The sequence below is a fragment of the Lissotriton helveticus genome, chromosome 5_1 (assembly GCF_964261635.1).
Source record: "Lissotriton helveticus chromosome 5_1, aLisHel1.1, whole genome shotgun sequence".
NCBI classification, from domain to species: domain Eukaryota; kingdom Metazoa; phylum Chordata; class Amphibia; order Caudata; family Salamandridae; genus Lissotriton; species Lissotriton helveticus.
In genome coordinates, this window is record NC_136065.1 from 73,436,609 (window position 1) to 73,464,342 (window position 27,734).

Genomic DNA, 27,734 nt, shown 5'->3' on the forward strand with positions numbered 1-27,734 from the left:
GTTGCGCCTCCATACCGGACCCTGAACAACCCTGCCCCCTCTCTAATGTAGGTGATTCAGGCTTCTACATGCATGACTTCAGAGAGCATCAATGATTCTGAACGCCACAATGCCGACTACACCCCCCTGACACCAGGTGGCGATAACACCCCTTCCCCCGCCACATCCCTCCCTAGAATCTCGCCCCCTCTCTTTTCTAACTGCTCCTTCTCTGCTGTTTCTTTCTCTATCTTTTTGTTTTCTATAGTGAATTTACTGTTTTCAGTTGCAATTGTGATTCATAGGAGCAGACTGGAAAGGAATCCCACGTAGGCTATAACATCCTAGGTTTGAATCTCGCTTTGAACTATGGCAATTTGGCAGACACCTCATGATTTCCCAAATTCTGTGAGCATACCTATATGAGGCCCAACTTTGTTATTGTGTCCCCTCCTCTACCCAGCACTCTATACTACATGTATTTTCTTTGATATTGAAGTTTTTGCATTAGCTGGAGGGCGCAAGTAGACACAATGTGATGATATTGGTCTTTTAGCAGAAATGAAACGGTGTAATGCTGTAGAGACAATAGTTCACAATCATATTGTAATCTGCTCCTGTATGTTTACTATAAATGCCAATAAAAAAGCAAATTCCTTCACAAACAGAATGGTAGTCTACTAGTCCCATTAAGGAATGCAGCTTGTCTTTATCATCCGGCACTTCTACATTGATCATGGCACTTACCAAATTTATTTTGTAACTAACTCCCTCTCCAATGATGAAATACCCCAAGTATTTGACCTACTGCATCAAAAACTTGCATTTTTCCCTACGCAAAGTCAACCCCATCTCGGAGATGCAATTCAGGACTTCTCACAAAGTATAATTGTGAGCTGCACTGCTCCGTTCAAGATCAGTATGTCATCCTGGAAAAAGACAACATTAGATATTAGTCACTGAAAGACGCCCACAGCGGGTGACAAGCCTGTTAAATTTAAAAACACCCTCTGTTGTAATAAAGGCAGTCAAATGGTTGAAATTTAGAGGCAATCTCACTTGATGATGGTCTTTTTTCAGGTATAGCTTGGAAAAGTACATTCCCACAGACAACAAAAAAATCAGTTCATTATTACTTGGCAGAGGGAAACAACCCATGACCACATTCTGATTTAGGATGTAAAAATCAACACAAACTCTCAATGATCCATCTGATTTTTTTGTTATTACCATTGTTTTACTGCAACAGGCTCAAAGAACTTCTCCTGGATCATCTGATCAAGTACACTTTTCACTTCTTCCCTTATTACTACCGGCACCTTCCTTGCCACATGTCTCACTGGTGCAGCATTCTTCTTGTGAGACATTATTTTATCACCAGGTTATGTTGATAATCCTTCGCTTCTCCCAATCTGTTTTCAAATTCTGACTTGATCTGTTTCAGGACAGTTCGTAGCTACCCATCGTCCACAACCATCACTTGGTTGGCAGCTCGAGGATTCACTACTATGTATAAATCATATTGGTTCGACCAACAAAAAATTGGTGGACCCTCAACACCCACAAACCCTTTCCATGGGTCTTTAAGCCCATTAACTCAATCTCTGTCAAAATGTAGCCCATCACACCAATATAGCTCCCTTGTGTCCTTTCAACATCACATCGGGTGTCTTTAGTTTCCCTTAGGCCAGGTGACTTCAAACAATTGCTTGGGTATGATGGTATACAATGAGCCTGAATCCACCACTAATGCAAAAACCTTACCATCCACATTAAAATCTGTTTTGGGGCATTTTCTCCTCTTCACACCATCGCCCCTGTTAGGTACACTCACAGTGTCGTTGACTATCAGTACTCTTTGCTCCACAGCTTCCTTTGCTTCATCCACACATGCATAATGCCCCTTCTTACCACAGATTCGACATTCCTTGACTATGGCAAAACAGTTCTTTTGGTCACCCAAATGGAAAATTCTGTCGCACCTGTGAAGATGTTTCTGAAACTTTCACATTGCCCTCTTTGCTATGGGTACTATTTGACACATTCAGTGTTTTAATAACTGAATTCACTAGATTTGAGTCACTGTCCACCTCAGCTACATCAGAGGTAGTTTTACTTTCCATTTTTTTAAATCTCTTTCATGCATTTCTCGGACTCATCCACCATCTTGATAATTTTTATGGCATCTTTAAGAGTGAGATTGCTGGCAGCCCAGAGTCTCTCCTGCATTTTTTTCCTATTACTATTTTTGCGGTTGCGTGCAAAACTTGTGACGTTGCAACATTATGTTCACAGTTTTGGCAAAATGGTTTTGCAATCGTAATTTGGCTCCTTTGTATATATCCTTCATTTCATCTCCATCATCATCATAAACTTGTGGTAGATACTTGAACAACCTACCAATAATGCTTTCTTTCAGAGTGGTGAAAAATGTGTGCTACTAGATAATTTTCAAACTTTTCCATCCAATTCTCCCACTTGATTGGTGGATATCCATGCTGCATAAGAAACAAAGGGGCGGCACCACAATGGAATGATTGATGCTCATGTTTAATAATTGTGGTAACTCCACTGAAAGATACTGATTGCAAGTTTCACCAGATGGCTCTATGGTATGCTGACCATATAGTTGAAGATGGTGGTACTTAGTATTTCAAGACCTCAAGGTGGCGATGTCAACACCAGTCTGACAGGAAGTTTTTTGAGAGCAAGGCAAACTCCACTGCATGAAGGAACTGTGAGTGGTGCGAAGGTGGGCTGCTAATTGTTAAACTTTATTTCCTTTTATTTTCATATTTAAATCTCTTCCGTTTGTTTTCTTTTTTGTTTTATGCGTTGCGAGGAGCAAATGGGATGGGAGAGGTCACACTCAAGCTGGGAGGAGGATTCCACGGCGGCGCGGGGCTCCTTTCGTGGGGCCACGCTTCAATATAAATGATTGCTGCTTGAGCACAAGGCCACATTCATGCTTCAACAACAGTCTGCTGGAAGTGTCGAATTCAGTGGTGGCACAAGCCCTTCTTGCAAGGCTGTGCTGAAACATCGGTGCTTTCGGTCCGGGGTACGGTGCCATACTCGCACATAAGGGATGATCCCTTGGGAGCGCTGGAAGGTTGATGCTGGAGTAGGAAGTCCTTGATGATTGTGGACATTTCCTTGCTGCTGTTCGAGCAGTTGTTGATACAGTTGGCTAGAGAATTTTGCTTGGTTTCATGGATTTGCTGGTGGTAGGGCCTCTCTGTGGATTTGAATACATCCTTGTACAGATCTTCATGGCTTGCCTTTCATCTCTGTTCTAGTTGTTTGCAGTGTCAAATGGTCATCCATGTACCAGCTGGCCACCATTCACATTCTTACTACTTGGCTTCTTTTCCGAGGAGCCAGGCTGTTGGTGCAGGCAGTGATCTAGTTGTTAAGGTTGTTGATGCCCCTAACTAGGTGGCCGGTGTGCTCCGGTTGGCTTTTGTAGGGGCTGGACGCCCAATCCACCTCTGATCTTGGAAGTCAGGTCCTGTTGTGGTGGATCTTCTGTATTGGGGAATGTTGAATAATAAACAGTCGTCCTGTCTTGAGACACCATGCTCAGCATGTGGCTGATGGCTTGAACTGCCAGAACCTCCCTGGTGTGTCCTTGCTCACCACCAACACATAGAGGAGTGTGTCTGTGAGCTATTCAGTGTTCAGGATGCATTTGATAACAGTGGGATTGTAGAATTCCGTCCACAGGTAGAAATAAGTTAAACTTGTGTTTCATCTTTTTAGGAGTGTGGGGGTTGTGAAGCATGGTCTTTTGAAGGTAATGGCAAGCCCCCAACTGCTGCTCTTTGAAGCTGAAACATCTATTAGATACTTCGGGAATTTTGGCCTTGTGCTTTTCTCCTTCTTGTATCTTTAGTAGGAGTATCTTGCTAATTTGCATCTTCAATCTAAAGTCATTGGTATAATTATAATTTCTTATATTAATGGTTGTGATCAGTACTGGTAATAGAGTGAGGAGGTGGTGGGTCAGCCTTGGAGAATTCAGAAGTGTGTTATCAGTTATGATAGTCTTATTAGTAAGTTCTGGTGATGGGCAATGTAAAAAATCTACAATAAGTCGCAGCATTAACAGTAGTAATGCATTCCACAGTCAATTTCATATCATAACAAAGGGAGTTAAAGGTGGGCTTTGCTCAGAAAAAATAACTTTGAAAAGTTTACCAATGACCGATTCTGAATCTAATCATTTATGGATCTCTTAAGTTGTTGGAAAGGGGGGTATGAGGAAAGCGATTTAGTATATGGTGTGGTTGTGTGACCTCTCCGTGTAATAAGCGTACAAATCTGAACTGGGTCCACTTAGGCTTGTTTCTAAACCTTAGCTCAGCCCTTGGTAGCTGTGGCACTGAGCAGTCAGGCTTTATCAAAGGAAGAAGTGTAAAGCATTAAGAAGCGCCAAAACAGTTGAATAAGAACACCCCACCACGTAATAAAAATCTGAGTCTTATTTATAAACCTATCTCCTATTTTTATCTTAAAATGGACACCTTAACAACAAAAATCCACAATGGAATTCCAGAATTATGAATTTTTAAAGAAATTATAACTCACTGTTTTTCACTCTAATTCAAAAATAACTGAAATGGGCTGCAATAGCAGCAAACTTTATAAACTTTTATAAAGTTTCACATTACTATGCTGGCACACTTGGGGTCGCCAAACCCAGCAGGGAGCAGGTCACAGGTATCAATAAGGTTCAGATGCACAGTTATCTGGTAGTCTCCAGACCAGTCTCAGACTCTATGTGCGAACCACTATAGACTTAAATTGAGTGGTCCTGATGCATGGGAAGTAGGATAATGAAGATGTTCAATGATGCTGACCCAGTGATGGAGGTCTCCTTGGGGGTCAATAAGGTCGACCTTGGCCACAGGGGGTGATGTCCCTCAAAGTCCTTTTAAAGTCCAGCCAAAAACCAGTTTCCATTTAACTGGTTGTCACTTTCTTTCTGGGCATCCAATCTGCACTCCAATGACTCTTCCGTGTGCAGGAGACTCTCATTCTCCCAGGTTGCACTCCAGCGGTCAGTGGTGATCAGACTTTTCTAGCTACCAGCTTGCCAAGGCAGGTTTCTTCAGCTTTTGTGTCCCTGTAGCTCTACCAGTAATGCAGCCAACTGACTCTTGGGGTCACTACTTCTATCTGGGGCTGAGGGACGACTTTTCCTCAAGCAAGGCATGACAACCACAGTCCTTTATTTGGTAGCCCAAGGAGCAGCGGGTGCGGTCCAGCCTTTGGGGCAGCCTCTCTCTGCCAGATCCCGTGGACAGCAGGGCAGTCTATCTTCGCTCCTCTCTCCAGTAAGACATGATCTGAGGTCTGGATTCCAGGAGTGCTCATTTTGTGCCTTTAGGGGATACAGTGACTACTAACCAATGGACTACTAGGACCCCTCCCACCCAGTGATAACTTCCTGTGAAGTGTGGCATCTAATTAGCCAAGCATGCACTGTTCTGCATACTCTCGAAATGGTAGAACCCCTCTGCTGATGTGTGGAACTATCGACTCCATCACAGAGGTGTGTCTACCCGAAGGACCACAGGAAAACCGGTGTGGCAGCGGCATCACCCTCTCTGTCCCTGATGCTAGCCTGTCTGCAAGAAACTAAATAACATCCCCTCTCAGCTGTCCACCATTAGCTTATCAAATGTGGCTTCCCCATTAAAGCTTGACTTTTGGCCTCAGGCCCGAAACAAAACTTCGAAATGAATCACATCCCGGATCTCTCCCAGCCAGGCTTCAGAAGCAACTACAGCACCAAGACCGCACTCCTCACTGCTACAGACAACATCCGTACTCTACTCTACTGAGACAAAACTGTAGCACTGATACTCCTGGGCTTCTCGGCCGCCATCGACATCTTCTCCCAACACAGCCTCTGTGCAAGACTCCACGATGCCGGCTTCACAACAAAGCCCTAGAATGGATCCAGTCCTTCCTCATCGACTGAACACAGAGTCAGACATCCACTTTCTACTCAGCACCCACAAAGATCAGCTGCAGAGTGCCTCAAGGCTCCTCCCTGAGCCCCACCCTCTTCAATGTCTACATGACCCTGCTTACAACCATCATCAGAAACGAGCGACTCAAGATCATCCCCTATGCCAAGGACACCCAGTTCATTCTCACCCTCACTGACAAACCCACAGCCAACAAGACCCACTTCCACAACGGGATGAAGGCAGTCACCACCTGGACGAAGGACAGCTGCCTCAAGCTCAACTCCGACAAGACGGAAGTCCTCATCCTGGGCTCCACCCCCATCACCTGGACGACTTCTGGTGGCCTGCAGCGCTCGGATCCCTCCCACACCCATGTACCATGCACAAAACCTCTGCATCATCCTGGACTCCTTGCTATCAATCAACTTCCAAATCAACACAGTCTGATCCTCTAGCTTGTACATGCTCAGCCTGCTTCGGAAGATGTTCGGGTGGATCCCCACTGAGTCCAGGAAAATGGTCACCCATGTGCTCAGCAGCAGCAGACACGACTACAGCAACCACTATACGCCAGCACCACCCGGAAACTCCTAAAGAAACTGTAGAACATCCAAAACTACTCCTTCAGACTCATCCTGAACATCCCCTGCCACAGCCACATTACCGGTCACCTGAAAGACCTCCAGTGGCATCTGATTAACCAAAGAATCGCCTTCAAGCTCTTCACACACACGTACAATGCCCTCCACAACATCAGACCTGTGTACCTCAACCATTGCCTCTCCTTCTACACACCCACCAGACATCTCCACCCCCCCAAATGACCCTGGCCACCATCCCACAGATCTGCAAGACTTCAGCCGGAGGAAGATCCTCTTGTGTGAAATCCTGGAACTCCCTGCCTCAAGGAGGGCAAAAGGCTATCTTGTGACCAGCAACCGTAAACGACCGCTGGAAAACCTTTGGCAGCAAAGTGACAACTTTGCAAAGCTGCCATTTGTGCAAAAGTTGCATTACATAAATTTTGCTTAAGCATCGAGTCATGTTTAATCCGATGATTCTTTTGATACCTTGAATGATCACATTTTCTAACCCCATTCAGAAAGTAGCAGTGCTGTATGCTGTAGTGGGCATAAGCAAAATGTGAATGACACGACAACATACCAATAGATGACAACAACTAGTTGAAAGCCTGTTGTATCCCACAAGATAGTTTTCCACCACAGGATACAGTAGTTTAGTCTTCTGCCTTTATTCGTGGGTACAATGAGCCACCGCTCCTCTCAGCACAGAAGAGAGGCACCAACTGACTCTTCTTAGAACATGCACCACAGAGCACCATAACAACACATAAAGGTTCTATGAGGAACCTTAAACAAGCATATGTAAACACAACATATTACCTCTTTTTTTAAAGAAATATAAACAAAGTTAAGTACATAAGTGTACAGAGAATAAAATGAGAAACCAAAAGAAATCAAAAGGAATAAAACAAAAATGAGAATATATAATACATTACAATCAGCACAGAGTAAACATTGTGTAAAATGTGACAATACTGCAAATTCAGCGTAATATCCTAAAAGAGGTCTAGCACGAATAGACTTCCTTGGTACTTGGCATGTCACATTGGTTTTAGAGACAGTTCCTGAGGATACAACGGCTGGATCAGTAGGAGTATTCCCTGCAAGCTCAACACTTCTGGTGTCATTGCAATTATCCCTTGCAGATTGAACTTTCACAACTTTTGCTAGGTTCCACCAATGTCCACCTTGAACCATGACAGCACCCCCACAAACCTTCTCTACACTGACTGGTTCACCGAAGGACCTACCACCTTTTTTTACAAAGCTTGTGTTTTTGATACGAACCAAGTCCCCAGGAGACACATTGATTGTCTTAACAGACTTCTTTTGATTGTACCTATCAGACATCTTCTTCTGTGCAATTTTAACTCGAGTTTCCAGCACATAATTGTCAACCCAACATGACACTTTATCACAAAGAGCTCTTAACAGCCAAGCAGGATAAATTGCAGAAGTGGGTACCCTACCTTTGAGTGATATGAAGGGCTCCACTTTAGTAAGTGAATGTGGCGTAGTGTGGTAAAACCACAGCATGGATCTGACCGCACTCTCAATGTCATAACAATGACTCTTTGCCCACTTGTTACATTCTAGCACCACTCAGTTCATCCTCTCTACCAAACCGTTGTTTTGAGGGTGTCCAACAGAGCTTCTAAGATGTTTCACGCCAGATTCACTCAAGGACACACTAATTTCCTGATTGACAAACTGCACCCCATTATTCGAGACAAGGGCCTCTGGGAATCCTTCCCTCATGAAAATATCTTTGAGAAAAAGAATGGCATTACCGGCTGTGGGAGAGGAGCAGAACTGCAGGCCACTTGCTATGGAAATCCATAAGAACAAATGCAAAGTGTAAGTTGTGAGGGAGAAAATTGAAAGGGCCAACCACATCGATGCCCACCTTAAGCCATGGCTTGGTGGGGAAAGGGATGGTTTAAAGGGTAGGAGAAACACCTTTCATCCCCTTTTCTGCGCCACTACAAACAACACATTCCTTGACCTTCTCCTCTATATCTTTGTCCATGGAAGACCACCAATAATGCAGCCAGACCCGCCTTTTAGTCATGGTTGCCCCTAAATGGCAATCGTGCACAGTCAACCAACTTAGTACGCACATTCATGGGGGAAAGCATCTACCATCTATCATGACTACTCCATCCTCAATGGACAACTCTTCTGCCACTTTCCAAAAAGGCTGGATAGCCGGGGACACACATCTCTCCCTTGACCAACCTTTCACAATGTATTCTTTGACTTTATCAAGACTGGAATCTTGACGCAACGCCTCCTTCCATTCAGTCTTGGTTCAAGCTTTGCTTTCAACAGCATCCACAACATCAATGAAACAATCTTCCGTCTTCCTCCATATCCATTGTGTCATCTTCACTTAATGGAAGTCTTGACAACATGTCCGCCCTTAAATTCTGCTTTCCTGGAATGTGCTTAACCGTAAAATCATACTGAAGGAGTTTGGTGGTTAAATGTGCAATGCGAGGCATGGCATATTTGAGACGTTCTCCTCCCAGAATGTATAGAAGGGGGTTATGATCTGTTTGTATGACAAACTTTCTGCCCCAAATGTATGTTCTGAATTTTTCACACACCCAATAATATGCCAAATGCTCCTTTTCTAACACTGAATAGTTCAGCTCAGGATCTCTCAGAACTCTAGATGCATAGCTAATAGTAACCTCAGTCACACCTGCAGATTGTGTAAGCACTGCCCCTAGACCATAATTGCTAGCGTCAACAGTAATAGTACAAGGAACTGCCGGATCATATGCTCTGAGTGTTTTGGTATTTACCATTTCGGATTTGACCAGCTCAACAGTTTCCTGACAATTGCTATCCCAGAAAATGAGACATTCGTCCTCAGCATGTTGGAGAGTACTTTTATCTTGCTAGCATAGTCAGGAATAAAGCGTGAGTAAAACTCACACAATCCCAAAAAAGAACGTAGCTCATCCTTATTTTTGGGACAAGGACCCTCAACCACCGCTTTTACCAAACGAGGTCTGGGACTTACACGATCAGCAGAAACTAGGGGGCATATTATCAAGGGGGTTTATCTCAGCTTTTTTGGCTTTAAAAGCCAAGAAAGCGGAGATAAAATTATCTCCCTATTACCTAGCTGTCACTAACACCAGTTAGCGACAGCTAGTAGGAGATAGCGACCATCTTGGGCCCCGCTTTCCATGTCAGTGAAATTTATCACTAATGACATGCAAAGTGGGCGTGCCAAGATGTTAGCGACTGGAAACAGTCGCTAACATCGCTATTTCCTATTATCAACTTTTGGAGATATTCGCGCTAATTATTATTATTATTATTATTATTATTTATATTCTTGTAAAGCGCCAGAATAGACCCCCGAAGGGGTATCTCCGCGCTGTTGCTGCAAAGGAAGTGTTCTATAATAGTGTGTCCAGAGGAGGAATGTAGACGAGAGAGGCATTAGTTACTGGGATACAAGTATGTTTTTAAGGTTTTCCGGAAAGTCAGGTGACTGGTAAGTGACCTTAATTCTGGGGGCAGAGAGTTCCAGAGTACTGGTCCAGCATGGGCCAGTGCGCGGCCACCTTGTCTGGTCTTCTTCACTCTGGGTACCTGCAATAACTGCTGATTACTGGAGCGCAGAGAACGCCCAGGGATGTAGGGCTGGAAGATTTCAGTCATATATTTCGGGCCTTCCCCTATCATACTCTTGTGGATAGTACATAGAGTTTTAAACTGGACTCGTTTCCTCACTGGAAGCCAGTGGAGTCTCATCAGTAGGGGACAGGAGGGAGTCCTTGGTGGAACATTCAGGACAATCCTTGCTGCTGTATTTTGGATTACCTGCAGTTTGTTAAGTTGTTCCTCGTTAGCTCAGAGGAGCAAACCGTTGCAGTAATCCACCCTGCTGATGACAAGAGCCTGTACAAGCGTTTTCCTGTGATGGTCCGGTATGTAGGGGAAGACTCGTCTTAACATCCCGATAGCCCGAAAGCAGGTACCGGCAACTTGATTTACATGGTCTTTGAATGTAAGTTGCTGATCGAGTAGCACTCCCAAGTTCCTAACCGTGCTCTTGGGAATAGGAACAGGGCCTAGCTCTACGGGCCACCAGTCAGATGCCCAGTGTGTTGCCGCTTGTCCAAACAACATGACCTCAGTTTTCCCCACGTTACACTGTAGACAGTTTGATGACATCCATTCTGCAATGGCTCTCATGCTCTAAGCGCGAATATCTCCAAAAGCTAACACCTGCCCCTGAGCAGTTCTTAGCCATGTTATCCAATGGTAGGTGGATAACATGGCTAAGAGCATTAGCTCGGTAATGCATGAATAACACTGACTTTTCAGCGATATTCATGCATTTCGGCCGTTTTTTATCGCTTAGGAGATAAACCTTGATAATAGCAAGGTTCCTAAGCGATAAAAATCGCCGCAGCTCGGCGATACAAATATTGCCGCTAAGCCAACATAGCGATAATTATCGCTAGTTGTTGGTAATATGCTCCTAGATGTCCTAGAAACTCTATCTCTCTTTTCCAAAACTCATACTTATTTATTTTCACCACAATACCTTTTTCCTCAAAAGTGCCAAGCACAGTCCTCAAAATGTTATCATGCTCCTCTAAATGTTTTGCAAAAATGAGTACATCATCTTGGAAGATGAAAACGTCCTTCACATCTTGTAGCACTGTCTGCATTACTCATTGAAACACCGAAGCTGCGGACTCGAGACGAAACGGCATCCTACAAAATTGGAAAGATCCAAAAGGAGAATTAAAAGCAGTATAATGACGTGATTCATCCTCCAACAAGATTTGATGGTATGCGGATGGTAAATCGATCTTGGAGAACCATTCAGCATCCCTCAATACCTTTAACAAATCACCAATTTTGGGGAGCGGATGGGCATCAACCCAAATTTCTTTGTTAAGACTTCTCAGATCGATGCACAAACGGATCTCCCCATTTTGTTTTCGTGCGACCACTAATGGCCTTAACCATAAACTGGATTCCACTGGCTCAATGATCCCAGACTTCTCCAATCTATCTACTTCAAACTTGAGATCACCCCTGAGGCTAAATGGGACTGATCTGACCTTGTGCTTCACAGGTACAGCATCCTTTTTAATGTTGATCCTGTGCTTGAACCCAGCAATTTTCCCAAGAGTGTCAGAAAACACTTTTGGAAATTCTTGTTCCAAACAGAGAGACTCGGGCATATCTTATACAACTAAGACTTGTTCACTTGCACCAGGCCTCAGCACCATGCCAAAAAGGCCTTGGTGATACCAACCAAGGATGTTCAAGCCATGAACCGCAATGTAGATTTTACCCTAAATCATTCGACCTTTAAATTCCAACACATCCTCAATGTAGCCTTCCAAGTCTATTTTGCGTCCCTCATATGATACAGGAGCCCTGTCAGGGGGAAAAAGTGTTCTGTCACACCAAGATTTCCTGAAAAGTTTATATGTGATCATAGTTATGTGTGCGCCAGAGTCCACCAACAACTTCAAATACACATCGCCCACCAACACATCAACATAAGGATCAACACATTTAGAGGGGTAACCAGTAACAATAATATCATCTGTGACAGTGACGATCATGTCTTGAAAATCTTGTACAATGTCATTATCACACAACTGTTCATTCTTCACTACACAATTGACTTTCTCACTCTTGTTTAGACTAGATTGACAGACTTTGTCCAAATGTCCAATTCTTCCACACTTGTGACAATTGTTACCAGGACAAAATCTGTTGTCATTACCATGTGGAGGCTAACCACACCTGTAACAGATATTTTCCTTTTGAAACATGCCTTTCTCATTTGGTTTGACCTTTCGTAAAGTACTGCTAATAGCATTGGCAGAGGCAATAGCATTGACCGTTTCCTTCGAAGTAGAACTCACACTCAACTCCTTAATCGAATTCTGTGCCAATTCTACACATTCCGCCTTTAATGGTTTCTTCAAGATTGAGATTACCCATTGTAAGCAACTTTTGCTAAATATGCTTGTCATAACAGTGTGCAAGGAACTGGTCCCTTTCCAATTGGTCACGGTACTCTCCCAATTGACACTCAGCATACAGTTTACGCAACGCACTCAAATATGTATCAACATTCTCACTCTGAAGTTGCGCACGCTTAAAACATGTGTGCCTCAAAACAAATAAACTAGGTTGCACATCGAATTTGATTACTAGTTTCTTAACTGCTTCTTGGTATTCGTCGACCACTTCTTCCTCAGCCAACACAATGTCAGGAAGTTGTTTGAAAACCTTCCTTCCTTCAAATCCTATTGAATTGAGAAGAATAAACTTTTTCCTTTCAGCCCTGTATCTTGAAGCCCCAATGGCACCTATATACGTTTCAAACGCATCAAACCATGGCTTTCATTGGATCTGAGGAATGCCAGGGCTCTCAAGAAATGGGGGTGGAGGGTTAACAAATTGCATACTTAAAATTAAGAAATGTGCAATGCTTCACCAATTTGAATATAATATAACTAGCAATATACTTGGTTAATATTAGATAAATATTAACTCACACGCAACAACTGCCAATGTCAATGAAGGCTAATCCTAAGTATCATTTTGAACATGGAGCATCAAACTGCATTTATCAAGCATCGTACTCCATGTACAATAAAAGACAAGCAGTAGGAATCAGTGGACTGAAAATGTGAGAAATGTCCACTAGATGGCAGCGTAACACAGAGCAGAGCATGAACCAAAATGTATGAAAACAAGAATTGTCAATTAATACAACTTAACAGACGAGAAAACATTAGAAATGCTTTGTACCATCACGGAAAGGGGAAAAACTGTACTATATGTTAAAATTGTATAGAAAAACGTATGATTACAAAGAATATCCAACCTATTTGTTCAAAACATTGTAGGATGGAAACATGGGAAGCCCCAAATGATGACTAAACACAGCTGTGAGCTAAATAATGAAACGTTGCAGTTGTAGTGCAGAGTTTACACATTGAAATGTCACTGATAAAATAATCGCAGACAAGGTACCACTCAGCTGATAAATAGCTAACCAACTCTTCGAGGAAATGTGCCAGTGATCCGTGAAGAAACTAGAATGCCAAAATGCCTTTCAGCTGTGAAGGGAAACAGACAAAGTGTACCATGCATACCTACCAGCATGAATGACGCTCACGCACGCACAGCACTGGAGCTTCCACAGTAGCTGGGCTGATGACGCTGGTCAATCACTGAATCCCCTCGTCGGATTCTAATACGTCATCATTCACTACTGGCAGCTGAAGGGAGAAGAGCTCAAGGTAAATGAACACTCCCAACGGTCGCTTACCACATGAAGCACTAGATCAACACACAGCCACACAGGAACGATCTTCCCAGCGAGGAAACACACCCATGGGAACAAACTGCCACCAGCCTCTCCCGTTGACCTCCTCACCACAATGAAAATTCCGATTCGATGAAACCAAGGCAGCCACTGGAGACGAGGAACACCAGCTTCTCTTTAAGAGCATACAGCCGCTGGAGGAGGTAGGAGCACGCTTTGATAGTAGTTCCTGGTACTCGTTCTTGATCCTATATCCAGACAAGTTTCACCCTTCTTTCCAAGGTATGAATACACAGTTCTTATCTTCAAAGTAGATACATATAAAACTGCGCAATGTCGCGGTGGCTCGCCCGGTCGTCGCCAAAAATAGTGTTGTATCCCAAAGGATAGTTTTCCACCACAGGACACAGTAGTTTAGTCTTCCGCCTTTATTCGTGGGTACAACGAGCCACCGCTCCTCTCAGAGCAGAAGAGAGGCACCAACTGACTCTTCTTAGAACATGCACCACAGAGCACCATAACAACACATAAAGGTTCTATGTGGAACCTTAAACAAGCATATGTAAGCACAACAAAGCCCTTTCAAATAAGTATAATATACATGTATATTTTCTTTAATCAAAAGAGGATGTACGTTGTTACAACGCATGCTTTTACCACGCATGCTGTAACAACGCAAGTTTTGAAACGCATTCCATTACAACGCGGAGGGTGCTGGATAGTGAATAGTTTAATTTACTATTCCAACACCAGTCCCCGTGGACACTAGGGAAGGTGTTGGATAGTAAATTAAAACTATTCCCTATCCTAGAGCGCCCCCCAGTGTAATGCGTTGTAATGGTTTTCGTTTTAAAGTCTGCGTTGTAATAGCACTGCGTGCTAAAAGTTGCGTTATAAAGGTTGTCCACCATCAAAAGATCCTGGCTAACACCAGACCTAACAAGCATTGGCATAGCCAATAGGTCTCGCCTTTGAGACATTTGTAAGTTTTTGGCCACAGCAATTGGCTTTTGCCATGTTTTTAAGCGGTATGCAGCATTTAGAACGCAAGCATTACCACGGAATACCTTTACAACGCAAGTTGTTACCACGCATTGCACTGGGGGGCGCTCAAGGATAGTAAATGATTTAATTTACTATCCCAACACCTTCCCTACTATCCACGGGGACTGGTGTTGGAATAGTAAATTAAATTAATCAATTTTGCGCCCCCCAGCGCAATGCGTGGTAACAACTTTCGTTGTTACGAACGCGTTGTAAAGGTACGCGTTGTCAATGTATGCGTTCTAACGTCATACATCCTTTTAAGCTGTGTTGAAGAGCTCTACAGTTACTCTACAGCACCACTCTACAGTACCCCTTTACAGCATCATTCTAAAGCACCACTCTGCAGCACCACTCTGCAGCACCACTTTACATCACCACTCTACAGCACCACTCTGCAGCACCACTTTACAGCACCACTCTGCAGCACAACAAGACTGCGTGGACTTGATTGAAGCACAGAGTTCTATAGTAGAGTAGCTTCTGCATTTCCTTCAAGACAACAGGGGTTGAAAGTTAAATAAACGCTTTTGTAAAATAAGTGTGACCGCGCATCTACTAAACATTTTAGGAGCACATCATCAAAGAGCCCCTTCACTGTTTTAACTACTGCTCATTCAGAGACTGTGCTTCAAAAAGATAACAGGCTACATGGACTGAGATGGAAAAACGGTGGAAGCGTCCGCAGATTAATTTAATTAACAGAGCGCTCGTTTCTCTCAGAGTCGTGCAACGGTGGAGGGGGAGGGGGGAGTGTTGGAGCATATTTACCATATGAAATGGCCTCAAATGATCAAATATTTTTGATCCAAAATGTTAATTTATTAAATATAAATAAAAAATAACTGAAATACACGCAATACTTCCATGTGTGTAATTTTTAGTTTGACCTGCTTCTGACCCGTGCCACAGGGAGGTTCACAGATCCTTGCTGTTCCTCCTCATCCTCATTCATGTCCGGGCTGCGAGCCAGAAGGTGTTAAAGGCAGGTGTTGAGCAGCTGCAGGAGCACTGACGACAACCGGGAGAGAGGCAGCGCTGTGTGTGCTGTGGAGGCAGGGACGGAGTAAGAGAGGGTGGGGGTTGGCCCAATATGGAAAGGAAAAAATCAAAACACACCATGAAGCTGACAGCGTGTCTGCTAAAAAAACAAGCATTGTTAGCACTGTGCTGTCCAAAGAATGAAGCACAGTTTTGGAGTTTACCACGCTTCATGTTTTAGACAGCACAGCGATATCAATGCTTACTTATTTTCATGTGGTTTGCTAAAATAAACATGCATTGTTAGCACCCTGGTGTCCAAAACATGAAGCGGGTGTCAGGAAACAAAACATGAAGCGCGGTGTTGGAGTATACCGCACTTCATGTTATAAACAGTACAGCGCTATCAATGCTTGCTTATTTTAGTGCGGTTTGCTAAAATAAACATGCATTGTTAGCATCCTGGTGTCCAAAACATGAAGCGTAGAAGCTGGGAACGAAGGAGTGAGACAGACTACTGCTGCAGGGGCAGTGTGCACTCTGAGGGAGGCGTGGCGCTTCGACAAACTGCTACAAAATAAAGAAGCATTGTTAACATGAAGCGAGGTGTTCAAGAAGCGGGTGCGTGCTGATTTATAAAGTGAAGTGAGGGAAATAAAAACTCACAGCAATCACGGCACAGCACTGCGACTGGCTGTGGGGCCTAAAAGCAGGGCAGGACGAAGCCTGTGAAAAGACCAAAATAAATAGCTTCTCGAACAAGCCCGGGAGTTGTGTGCGCGTGCCCGCGCTAAAAGGGAGCTTAATGAGCCATGACAAGAGAGAGGAGAAAGCCCAGGAGTTGTGCGTGCGCATTGTGAAAGGAAGCTTAATGAGCCATGACAATAGAGAGGAGGAAAGCCAGATGGCGCGTCTGCGCGTAACCGCAAGCTTTGGGCCACAAGCAAAAGCGTTTGGTTGGGTTTTTAAAGCCCACTTACTACATGTCTCGCCAGATCAGCGCATGCGCTGGCTCAGGCAAGACCTAAAAAGGGAAGGGTAAACCTCCCAAAATGTCAGGGTATGAAAGAACAGATTTTTCCATGGTGCATGTCTCTGTGTGTATGTATCAGGATTGCTGTAAATGGTCACAAGATTCAGAGGAACATACCTGTCTGTGTGCATAGATGCAGACAACACGTGAAATCTGATACAGACAACACCATACTCAAATGGGAGTTGCTAGATTGAAGTTACAACTAGGGAATGCACTTATTAGGTAGATGTTAGGCCCCAACATTGCCCCTGTAAATAAGCTACATCCCTCATCACCCTCCTCTCTGATCTCCCCCCTCAACATCAATTATTAACAATGTATCTTTGCTCTGTTCGTAACAGTGTAAACAGACAGCAAAAATCGAAGTATGATGCGCTAGTTGAAAAAATATATTGTTATTATTATTATTATTATATTTTAAAGACATGCTTGTGTTTTTTCAATGATCGTAGGGGTGTGAGGGGATTAATAGCATGTCCAAGTCAAGATGATCATCTAAACTTTGCTTTCATTTCCTCCCCAGATTCTACTGTGAGAGCGGAAGAGTTGCACATCCTGGCAACGAAACCATTGCACCAGGTGGCAGAGACTGCACACTCTTCGTCAAGAAGTCCTTCACCGCCTGTGGTAGCGTTGGCGTCCTAATACTTGAATATTATGAGGGGAAACACCGTAGACGCTTGGCCATCCTCTTCTCAAATCCCTTCAACCATGTCCTTTATAAACAAATGTTTGCCATCCATATCACTGATAACTTAGAGGCTACGCCTAAGAAGCTCTACAACGATATGTACTACCACAGAGACCGCCTGCAGCACTATACAAAAGGGGAGGAGTACACTATAGAGATGCCCCACATCCTCAAACGTGAGAAGATCAAAGTGACGGCCAGCATGACAACAACGTGCAAGTCAATCCTTAAAGTACTGATAGAAGACAACAATAAGCCTTAAAGTAGTCTGATGGCCTGGAGGGGCTACCTTGCCAACACCTTAAGCTGTTGCAGAGCGATAGGCTTTAGACATCTGATGCTGGGGGGACACCTTTTGCTAGGACTTTCCCTTACTGTCGACATTCTTGAGGGATGGTGGTCATTTGCATCCACCGCACCTCATTCTATTCCGCCATTATGCTGGGCATGGTTGGGGTCTGCATGGTTATCTGTCACCTGGGAAAGAATTTGTACAGTTATTGCTTTTGTTCATACTCATAAAACTCAACGTTCATTGTCATACAAAACATGAACAGTTTATATACAAATTACTTATTATTGTCTTTTTAGTTGGCTAAAATTAGCCATAAACATTAATTGTGCAAATAAAAATAAACAACATAAAGTATGGCTACTTTTTAATCACTATTTTTTTATTTGCAGTAAACGGAAAATCATTATTCATGAAAAAATATAAATAAAACACCTAAGAGAATTAGGCCATATTGAAAATATGAACATTAATAATGTGAATTTAAAAAACGCCCATTTCACAAAGGTAATCCCATCATTTAAATAGTGCCATCTACATTTGCAAGGCATACACAAAAGGTGACCTTGCAGATGTAAATTAATTTACTCCCACATAATATAACTTTCACTTAATACATACAAGTAATCCCACGGAATTTTAGGGTAATAAGCAGGCCACAGAGTGGTTTGTCTTGGTATTACTTAGGAGCCTAAAATAAAATCTATGATTGTGGTTTGGAGTATGTGTAAGGTTGAAAATGTAATGTTTTCCTTTTTTTTAATCCAGTCGCCAATAAATAATTGAAATAAAATAGTGAGAAAGCCTGTAAATGCCGGTGAAAGAGGGCAGTGACGTAACGCAAAATGATGGGGACCCCTGGAGAATTTCATGAGGGCTCCCAGAGTCTCTCAGATCCCACATATGTTCATTGACCTTGGCCTGACTGGAGCACCCCTGCAGCATTGGGGGACCCTGAAGCAGGCCTTGAGGACTAGCAGAGAGGGTCTGAACCTGGTAGCGTGGGACCGGGTCTATGATGGTTGGCTGAGGGAATGTAAGGGCCTATTAAGGACTTCTGATGGCAAACTATGAGTCTTTATTACCTCGTAGTCACATGGCGGGGGTTTCCCAGGTTCTAACTATGCCTGGTGACTATCCTAAGAGCGGAGGGGACATTGATGGGTCTGAGACGCAGGTGAGAGACAGCACCACCCCTTCCATGCCTATGACGAGCCCAGCTCGTCATGAGGCACAGTGGAGCTGTGCTCATAACGAGCTGGGCTCGTCATAATGGCCGCGGCACTCCCACGCATAATTGATTCCCCGCCTGTGCGGGAGAATCAATCAGTGGGCGGAGTTGTGACGAGCCCAGCTCGTCATAAGCACAGCTCCACTGTGCCTCATGAGGAGCTGGGCTCGTCAAGAGCACCGCGGCACCGCGGCTCCCCCCTCCCCCCGCGCCGTGGGGGAATTACCCCAGCAGCGAAGGGGTTAAGGGATCACTGAAATAATATCGGCGTCAAGAATATCGAGTTACAAAAATATCGAGGTAAAAATATAGAATACCAAAATATCGACCTCCTATCTCCAAACAGGTAAGTATAAAAATATTGAATAAAAATATCGATGTAAAAAATATAGTTAGTCAAAATATAGAACATTTTTAAAATACTTTAAATTAATTAAACATTAATTAAATAATAAATATAATTAACGTAAACATACTTAAAATACTTAAATAACCTTAAAATTATTAAATAATTAATGTAAGTAAAAAAGAAAAAAACATACCGTAGGATAGCGAAAAGGGTAAAATTTACTATTACCACTCCAGTGAGTGCAGCAGTAGGGAAAGCGTTGGATAGCGTAGGGGTGAAAATTACTATTCCAACTCCAGAGAGTGCAACAGTAGGGAAAGCGTTGGATAGCGTAGGGGTAATAATTTCTATTCCCACTCCAGAGAGAGCAACAGTAGGGAAAGCGTTGGATAGCGTGGGGTAAAAAATACTATTTCCTCTCCAGAGAGTGCAACAGTAGGGAAAGCGTTGTATAGCATAGGGGTAAAAATTACTATTCCCACTCCAGAGAGTGCAACAGTAGGGAAAGTGTGGTAAATAAATAAATAATACCTCTATTTTTGAATGGATAAATGAATAACAGATAGCTCAATAAATAAGAGTCAAGATTCGAGGTAGTAGGAGTTTTGCAGGTTTATTACAGCATAAAGGACAGGAACAGGACAACCTGCATAGGAATAGGATGGCAGGGCCCGGCAGCTGCCGGGGCTGGATCTGGGATGAGCGCGCTCTGGGGAAAGGACTGGCGTAACATTTAATAACAATACACAGGCATATATAGTAAAACAGTTGCATTACAGTACATATGATAGGCGGAGCGGTGGGTGGAGCAAAGGGTGTGACGCGTAGCAGTCGCGAAAGATAAGGGTGAAAAGTGGGTGTAACAGGGCGTATACATAGATATGTGATGCAAACGTAACAGAATATGTCATGAATGGGGCGGAAACATGGAGGGGGCTACCTAAGGAGCCGGGACCTCTAACCTGATGGTGCGCGCAAGCTGGCAATGACGTATTACTAGGAGAAGCTGGGGGCTACGAACTCTGTGCTAGGAGCAGAGACTGAAGTCTGGAGAGTCAGGGCGACATGTACCTAAACAGTATCTAGTATCTGATGTTTAGAGAACATGTTGATAGAATCCAAAAGCTATCGGGGTAAAGGCTAACAGACTCTAAGACTGGAGCATGCATTATTCTACATGTAGTGCGTGATGAAGAATACTAAATGACCATTAATACAGTATTTCTCTTACATGGAGACGTAAAGACTAGACTATGACGGAAACTATTGATGCGATTCAGTAGCTTAGGAATGCAGAGAAGGAGGGCTGGACTGATAACTAGAATCATAACATACTCTTGGCAGACTCAGAGGCAGAACCAGGCTGGGCCAGGCACTGCGAGGCAGGAAGTGAGTGAAGGGTCAGGGATACAGGTGGGGGCTGTATCGCTCCTCAGCGAAGCTCAGGAGACAGGAGCTGAATCTGGTGTCCGGGCCCTTTTGAGGCCTAGAAACGGGGACTTTACAATGGAATAACGTGCACACTGAGAAACGTGGCAACGTAGCTTTACATAGGCCTGATATTCGTAGTATTCACGAGAACTGGAAATAGACATACTAGAGATGGACACAACTGTAATTGCGTCATTAATCGAACATGGGGAATACATATGCATATTAATCATGCACAGATAACATATGATGGAGGACGCGTAGGGACACAGAACATGGCAAAATTTACTTTTCCACATTCCCTCCTTGTCACTACGTTTCCATCAGGAAACATCAATATTCATGATACCATCTATCATTTCATACAGCATCAATTGTTCGTCTCGAATTTTCTTGGAACGGGATTTAGAACGGGGCTTGGGACTAGGAATACAAGAGGTAGCACAAATGCCGCAAATCGCAGGGCCACATTGTATACAGAGGCAGCAACTGAATATGATCGCTACTGCAATACCTAGAAAGGACAATACTTTCCATCCCCAAGCGGAAATTATATTCCAGAACCAACCGGACCATGTCCAGGTGCCTGGATCTTGGTGTAACAGATGGGCAATTTTATGGAGTCTGGTTATAGCTGAATAAACAGACGGCGCGTTATTTGGAATGAAAATGCAGCAACTAGATCCGATGACTCTACATGCCCCGCCCCTATCGGCCAGTATGACGTCAAGGACGAGACGATTTTGCAAAACGACAAATCTCATAGCAGATTGCTCTTCAGTTAAGTTACCTAGAGCAGAGGCAGTCTCATTTACTACAGCTTCAAGGGTTCTGGTTAACCTACGGATTAGCTTACTGTTCTGGATAGGGCCTATAAAAAAGAAGAAACCTCTATTGAAATCTGTATACTGTTCTAGAGCAGTTTCAGTATAATCGACAATTGGGGACTCGATCTCCCTTCTATGTCTAATGTGTACTAGATGTGTGTTTCTGTGATAATCAGATGGGGCTAGGAAAACAGGTGGCAGTAGGAAGGCAATGTAACAGGTTCCCTCCCAATCGAGGGGCAGACGAACATATTCGGTTTGGCCACAAATAAAATAAGAATGACGTGAAGCTTTGAAAATAGATTTCCCACTGTCACTATACTTGACAATAGTAGTACAATCGCTATGTCCTACATGTACGGAACCATTATTTCGGACACATAATTCGCCTTTGACTGGTAGTACTGATATAGCAGGTAAGTCTGGAGTAGAATCAGACTGAACATTCAGGACCATGAAATTCGAAGAATAATTACCTAAATTGTAAACTTCATTCTCTAGATCTAACCCTGTTCTGTGGGGAAGACCTTGCTTGTCTGGGAAACATGTACTGTTAAGGAAAGACATATCTGTTGAGGATGACGTTAACGTGGACCATGCTCCACATGAACCATTATGTGAAAATGGATAAGGAAAGAGTGGCAGAACTCCCTTCGGTGTCTGGAAAGGGGGGAGTCGACCACACACCCAACAATTAGTGGCATTGCTGGTCTGGTGTGAGTAATGTAACATGCGGATAAAAGAATTGTTACGCATAGCGAGGCGGTAAGAGAGTTCATGAGGAGGCAGATCACTAAACGTGTGCTCTACTGTAACATTAGAAGACTTATTTACATGAGAAACTGGAAAATACAGATAAAATGCATAACTGGTGCAGGAAATCATAATGCTGAGAAATAATATGAAACTTAGAAAAACGATACATCGGATTGAGTTTTGACTAACTCTCTCACTATGGGGGTCTATTTTATACATGTCAGAAACCGGTCTAACCGTTTCACCTAGGGGAGGACTTAGACAATCAAACTGGCTGACTTATTTTACTAGACCTTAACTTTTTCTTATACTCCTGTTGCGGAGTTGTCTCTAACAGGGAGGGTGCAGTATCATTGTCTTTTGCGGGACAGTCCTTAAGAATAGTACTTTGGCAGTCCTTTAAATGATCTGAAATGTTCTTTGAAACGGGCTTCAATCCATAAAACTTTTTGATATGCGAAAGATGCACCCAGCCTTTGCGTCCCTCCCGCTTCACGGCTGTACGGGTGGCCAGGAGGACCTGTCGGGGCTCCTTCCAGCGAGGCTCCAGCGGACTTGAACGATCAAAATTTCGCACTAAGACCATGGATCCGGGAACGATTTCATGCGGTGCCACCTCGGTATTGTCTGGAAATGCGGCGGCAACCTGTGAACGACAAGAGTTGAGGGCAGACATCAAGGAAGCTAGGTAATCTGTCAGCATATTACTTGAGACATCGGTAATACTTCGGGGTCTAGGAGTACCCCACATGTTAGGGGGGCGGCCGAAAACGACCTCATACGGGGACAGACCTGATCTGGAATGTGCGACCATGCGCATATAGAACAGGGCAACTGGCAGAGCTATTAGCCAGTCCACACCTTTCTCTTGACAAACCTTTGCAATTCGAATTTTCAGGGTCTGATTATGTCTCTCTACGAGACCAGCTGCTTCAGGATGGCGTACACAATGGAACTTCCACTGGTACCCTAACAAAAGGGACACATGTTTCATTAGCTCGGATGAGAATGGCTGGCCGTTATCAGAATATACGACTCTAGGGAGTCCATAACGGGGGAAGAACTCACGAACCAACTGCTTGGCAGTGGTCGCGGCTGTGTAATCTGGGACTGGATATGCTTCTGTCCACCTGGACAAAGCGCATACAACTACAAGGACATACTTGAAACCTCGACATCGCTCCATCTGAATGTAATCCATCTGGAGGACTTCAAAAGGGTGGTCAGGGGGCTGGAATCCACCTTGTTCCACCGGGACACTTTTACCTGGATTAAACTGGCAACATATCATACAGGTACGGACTTTCTGCTTGGCTGCAGCTCGTAAATGCTTGTTGAACCAAATGTTCTGGATACTGTCTAACATAGCTTTTTCTCCTAAATGTGCTGGACTATGTGCGGTATTGATAATGACTTGAACCATAGAGTCGGGGAGAAACCATGTGGCTCTACCTTTCGTCAACCATCCTTGATCTGTCTGGACCCCTCCTTGTTCGGACCATTTCTTGATTTCTTCAGGAGTAGCATGTAACTGTATGTCTATGACATCTTGTGTAGGGTCCTTAACTGTCATACAGGTAGTCGGATCTGGAGTAAGTGTCTGTGTTGGCTTAACTGAAATGTCTGGAGCCTGTGCTGTAAGCTTGGCTGTGCGATCTGCTAGATCATTACCCTGGGAAATAATGTCAGTAACTTTCGTATGTGCTTTGCACTTCATGATAGCAATGGATGTCGGTAAATGTATGGCATCTAACAGAGCCTGAATAAGGAGACCATGCTGAATCTTGGTTCCATGAGAAGTCATGAAACCTCTCTCCTGCCAGAGCACTCCGAAGTCGTGTACAACTCCAAATGCGTAACGTGAATCTGTATAAACATTAACTTTCAGGTTCTTGGCATGTATGCAGGCTTGAGTCAGAGCAACTAGCTCTGCTGCTTGAGCAGACAGGGTGTCAATGCGGTGTGTTTCAATAACTTCAGTGTCAGTAGTTACTGCATACGCGGCTACTAGTTCTCCTGTACTTGTTCTCATGCATGAACCATCCACATAAAGTGTCAGGTCGGGATCTGGTAATGGAATATCTGTCAGATCTTGTCTTGGCTTTGTCATGATGTTAACTACTTCCACACAATCGTGTGTGGCAGGATTTGGATTAACTGACGGTAACAGTGTGGCAGGATTTAGGACGTTGCAGCGTCTGATCTCTATGTGTGGCTGGAACAGTGTCAATTCATAACCTGTTAAACGTGCAATTGTCAAGTGCTGAGTTTGTGTTCGGTTTAAAAGAACTTCCACGGAGTGTGGAACTTGTACTGTCAGGGAGTGTCCTAATACTATGGAATCACTTTGTCTGATAGCTAGTGCTGTGGCTGCAACTGACTTGAGGCACGCAGGCAGAGCCTGGGCTACAGGATCTAATGTGCTCGAAAAATAAGCACAAGGCTTGTATTGTCCTGCTTGATCTTGTGTGAGAACAGATAATGCTGTACCTTCGCGTTCAGTGACGAAAAGTGTAAAAGGCTTACTGTAGTTCGGTGTAGCTAGAACTGGAGCTTGGCATAGGGCTTTCTTTAATTCATTAAAACTAAGTGTATGTTCAGATGTCCAAGGGAGGACAGTCGATACGGCTGCCTCCTGTGTCGTTAACTGTATCAGTGGCTTGGCTAGAAATGCATACTGAGGAATCCATTGTCTGCAATAAGAAGTGAGGCCAATAAAAGCACGTACCTCCTTCTGGGTCTTGGGCTGAGGAAGACTCGCTATCAACTGGATACGGTCGGGTGTCAACTGCCTACCCCTCTTGGACAGTAAGTGGCCTAAGTAGATCACTTGCTGGACACAGAATTGAAGCTTAGAAGGGGACACCTTGTGCCCCATCTCGGCTAGGAAATACAAGACTGTAAGGGATGCTCGCTCGCAAGCACGTTCAGAACGGGCTGTGATCAGTAGATCATCGACATACTGGAGCAGGGCAGTGTCAGTTGGCATGTGAATGTTGTCTAGTTGTCTCTTGAGGGCTTGACTGTAAATACTAGGACTTTCTGTGAAACCTTGAGGAGCGCGTGTGAACATATAGCTCCTTCCATTTAAACAAAATCCGAAAAGAAACTGGCTGTCCGGATGAATGGGGACACTAAAAAACGCGTTCTTGAGGTCTATGACAGTAAAAAATGTGGCTTCGGAATCAATGGCTGTCAATAGGGAAGAGATATCTGGGACAACTGGGTACTGGGGAATAATACATTTATTGAGTTCTCGAAGGTCAACCACTAAACGATATACTGGAGGTGCATTTGGATCAGTACGTTTCATGACAGGAATGATCGGAGAATTACATACATTGGAGTCGGTTTCTACAACTACTCCTTGAGCGATGAGCTCGTCAATAATTTTGGATAAGGCTGCTACAGCCTCAGGTGGCAATCTGTACTGTCTGATTCGTGGCAGGACTACACCTGGCTTGAGAGTCACACGATGGGGTGTGATTTGCATATAACCAACATCAGTTGGACCTTGTGCCCATAGATGCCGCGGGACATTGGACAATCTCGGATCAAAATCTCGTAATACATAGTGACCCTTGAAGTCACGAAGAAACAATCGTATTCCCTCTGGGGAACAGCATATAACTGCACCTAATTCTTTCAGTGTTTTAATGCCTAATAGATTCTCTGGACATGACTTAGTAAGTAACAGATCAGTAGTGCGGGACAATGGACCTACTTCTAGAGTAACTGGCTTTGATATTTCATTTACAATAGGCTTTCCCGAAAATCCAAGGGAAACATTTCTAGAGCCTGAGAGCGGAGCCCCTGGAACTTCGGCGTGACTTATAGTGGTCCTACTTGCCCCTGTATCAATCAGAAACTTTCTGTCTTTCCCTAGTACTTGACTATGAACATAGGGACCTTCTTGATCTACAGGTATCTCGATGAGAGGCAAGCCTACCTCCCTCTCTAGGCTGTTTCATGAATATGGCTGATACTCTGGATACTCGGACTGAGCATACTGGTACATCTGCTGTGTAACATGCTGTGTTGCAGCGATGGGTTGCGGTACAGTAACTGTCTGTTGTGCATTCTGTGGCTGAGAAGTCTGTGAAACTTGCTCTTGTCTAGGCGGACGTGGTCTTTCTTTAGTCTTACCGGTAGCTATGTTGTGTTTCAGAACTGCACACTCGTTTATAAAATGACCTGGCTGTTTACAATAATTGCAGTTCCCTTTAACGGGAGCTACAGGATGACTGGCTTGATTTGGTCCCCTCTTCTGACTGTCTTGAGGAACAGATTGTGCAACTAGTACTTTCATTTTCGTGTCTTTCATACGTTTTCTCTCGTGATCTTGCTCTTCTCTGATTCTATTCTGGTGGTATTGAAGCATCTGTAACATCTGGGACGGGGTATTAGCTTGCCAGGTACTTTCGACTTTCAAAACTCGATTCTTAACTTGTGGACTTGAATTCTCGACTAGTTTAGTAACAAAAAGATGAGGGTATGACTCGCTACTCGTCTTGAGGCCACTGTTTATAATAAAACATTTTTCAAATCTAGAGTAAAAATCACTAGTGTCTTCGTCTTGTTTCTGTTTACATGCTGAGATTGCGTCCCAGTCTTCCTTTTTAGTGGTTAATAACCTGGGTAACACTTGTATTAATAATTCTGGTAATTCTTTACATTTGTCTCCAAGACCGGTACCTGGTACTCGTGCCTTATCTTCAGCTTCTAGAACTGCCCAATCGATCTTTTTCTCTCCCACCTCCCATTCTTTTTCCTTGAGTTTCTCATATACCCCTGCGGGCAACAGGACCTTTAGCATTTTAATTATGTCTGGATACGTGTATTCTCCCATACGGAGCATGTCTTTCAATTCTCGGTGGAACCCTGCTGGATCTTTATCATGACAGGGAATTAACTTTTTCATCTCTAAGAGTTCCATCTTTGTAATCGGGGTGTAAACAAACACTCGTTCTAGTTCGCCACCCGTTCCTCTAACTGGGTGGACTTCTCGTAACGGATTCTGTCTGTCTATGTAAAAGGGTTTACTTTCTGGGGGTGAGACATGAACAAAATGCGGGTTCAAAAACATACTATATTTGTGGCGCTGTTCTAGAATGACACTAATTAAATCAGTACCTAAACCTTTCCATTTATACTGGAGTAACTCGTTCAGGACATCGTGTAACGGACCTGGATCAGAATGTTGACCCTCATACAAAGTA

General features: G+C 43.8%; 1 protein-coding gene across 5 annotated transcripts in view; it reads left to right on the forward strand.

Annotated features, from left to right (window-relative positions):
- LOC144752968 (DELTA-actitoxin-Aas1a-like) overlaps window positions 1-18,275 on the forward strand; it is a 140,813-nt gene extending 122,538 nt beyond the window's left edge. For all 5 annotated transcript variants that reach the window (XM_078640776.1, XM_078640775.1, XM_078640778.1 and 2 more), the window contains one exon: window positions 17,462-18,275. In XM_078640776.1, coding sequence (XP_078496902.1) covers window positions 17,462-17,891 — 430 coding nt within the window. In that variant the 3' untranslated portion in view covers window positions 17,892-18,275. The remainder of the gene's footprint in view (window positions 1-17,461) is intronic.
- Window positions 18,276-27,734: the final 9,459 nt, after the last annotated feature.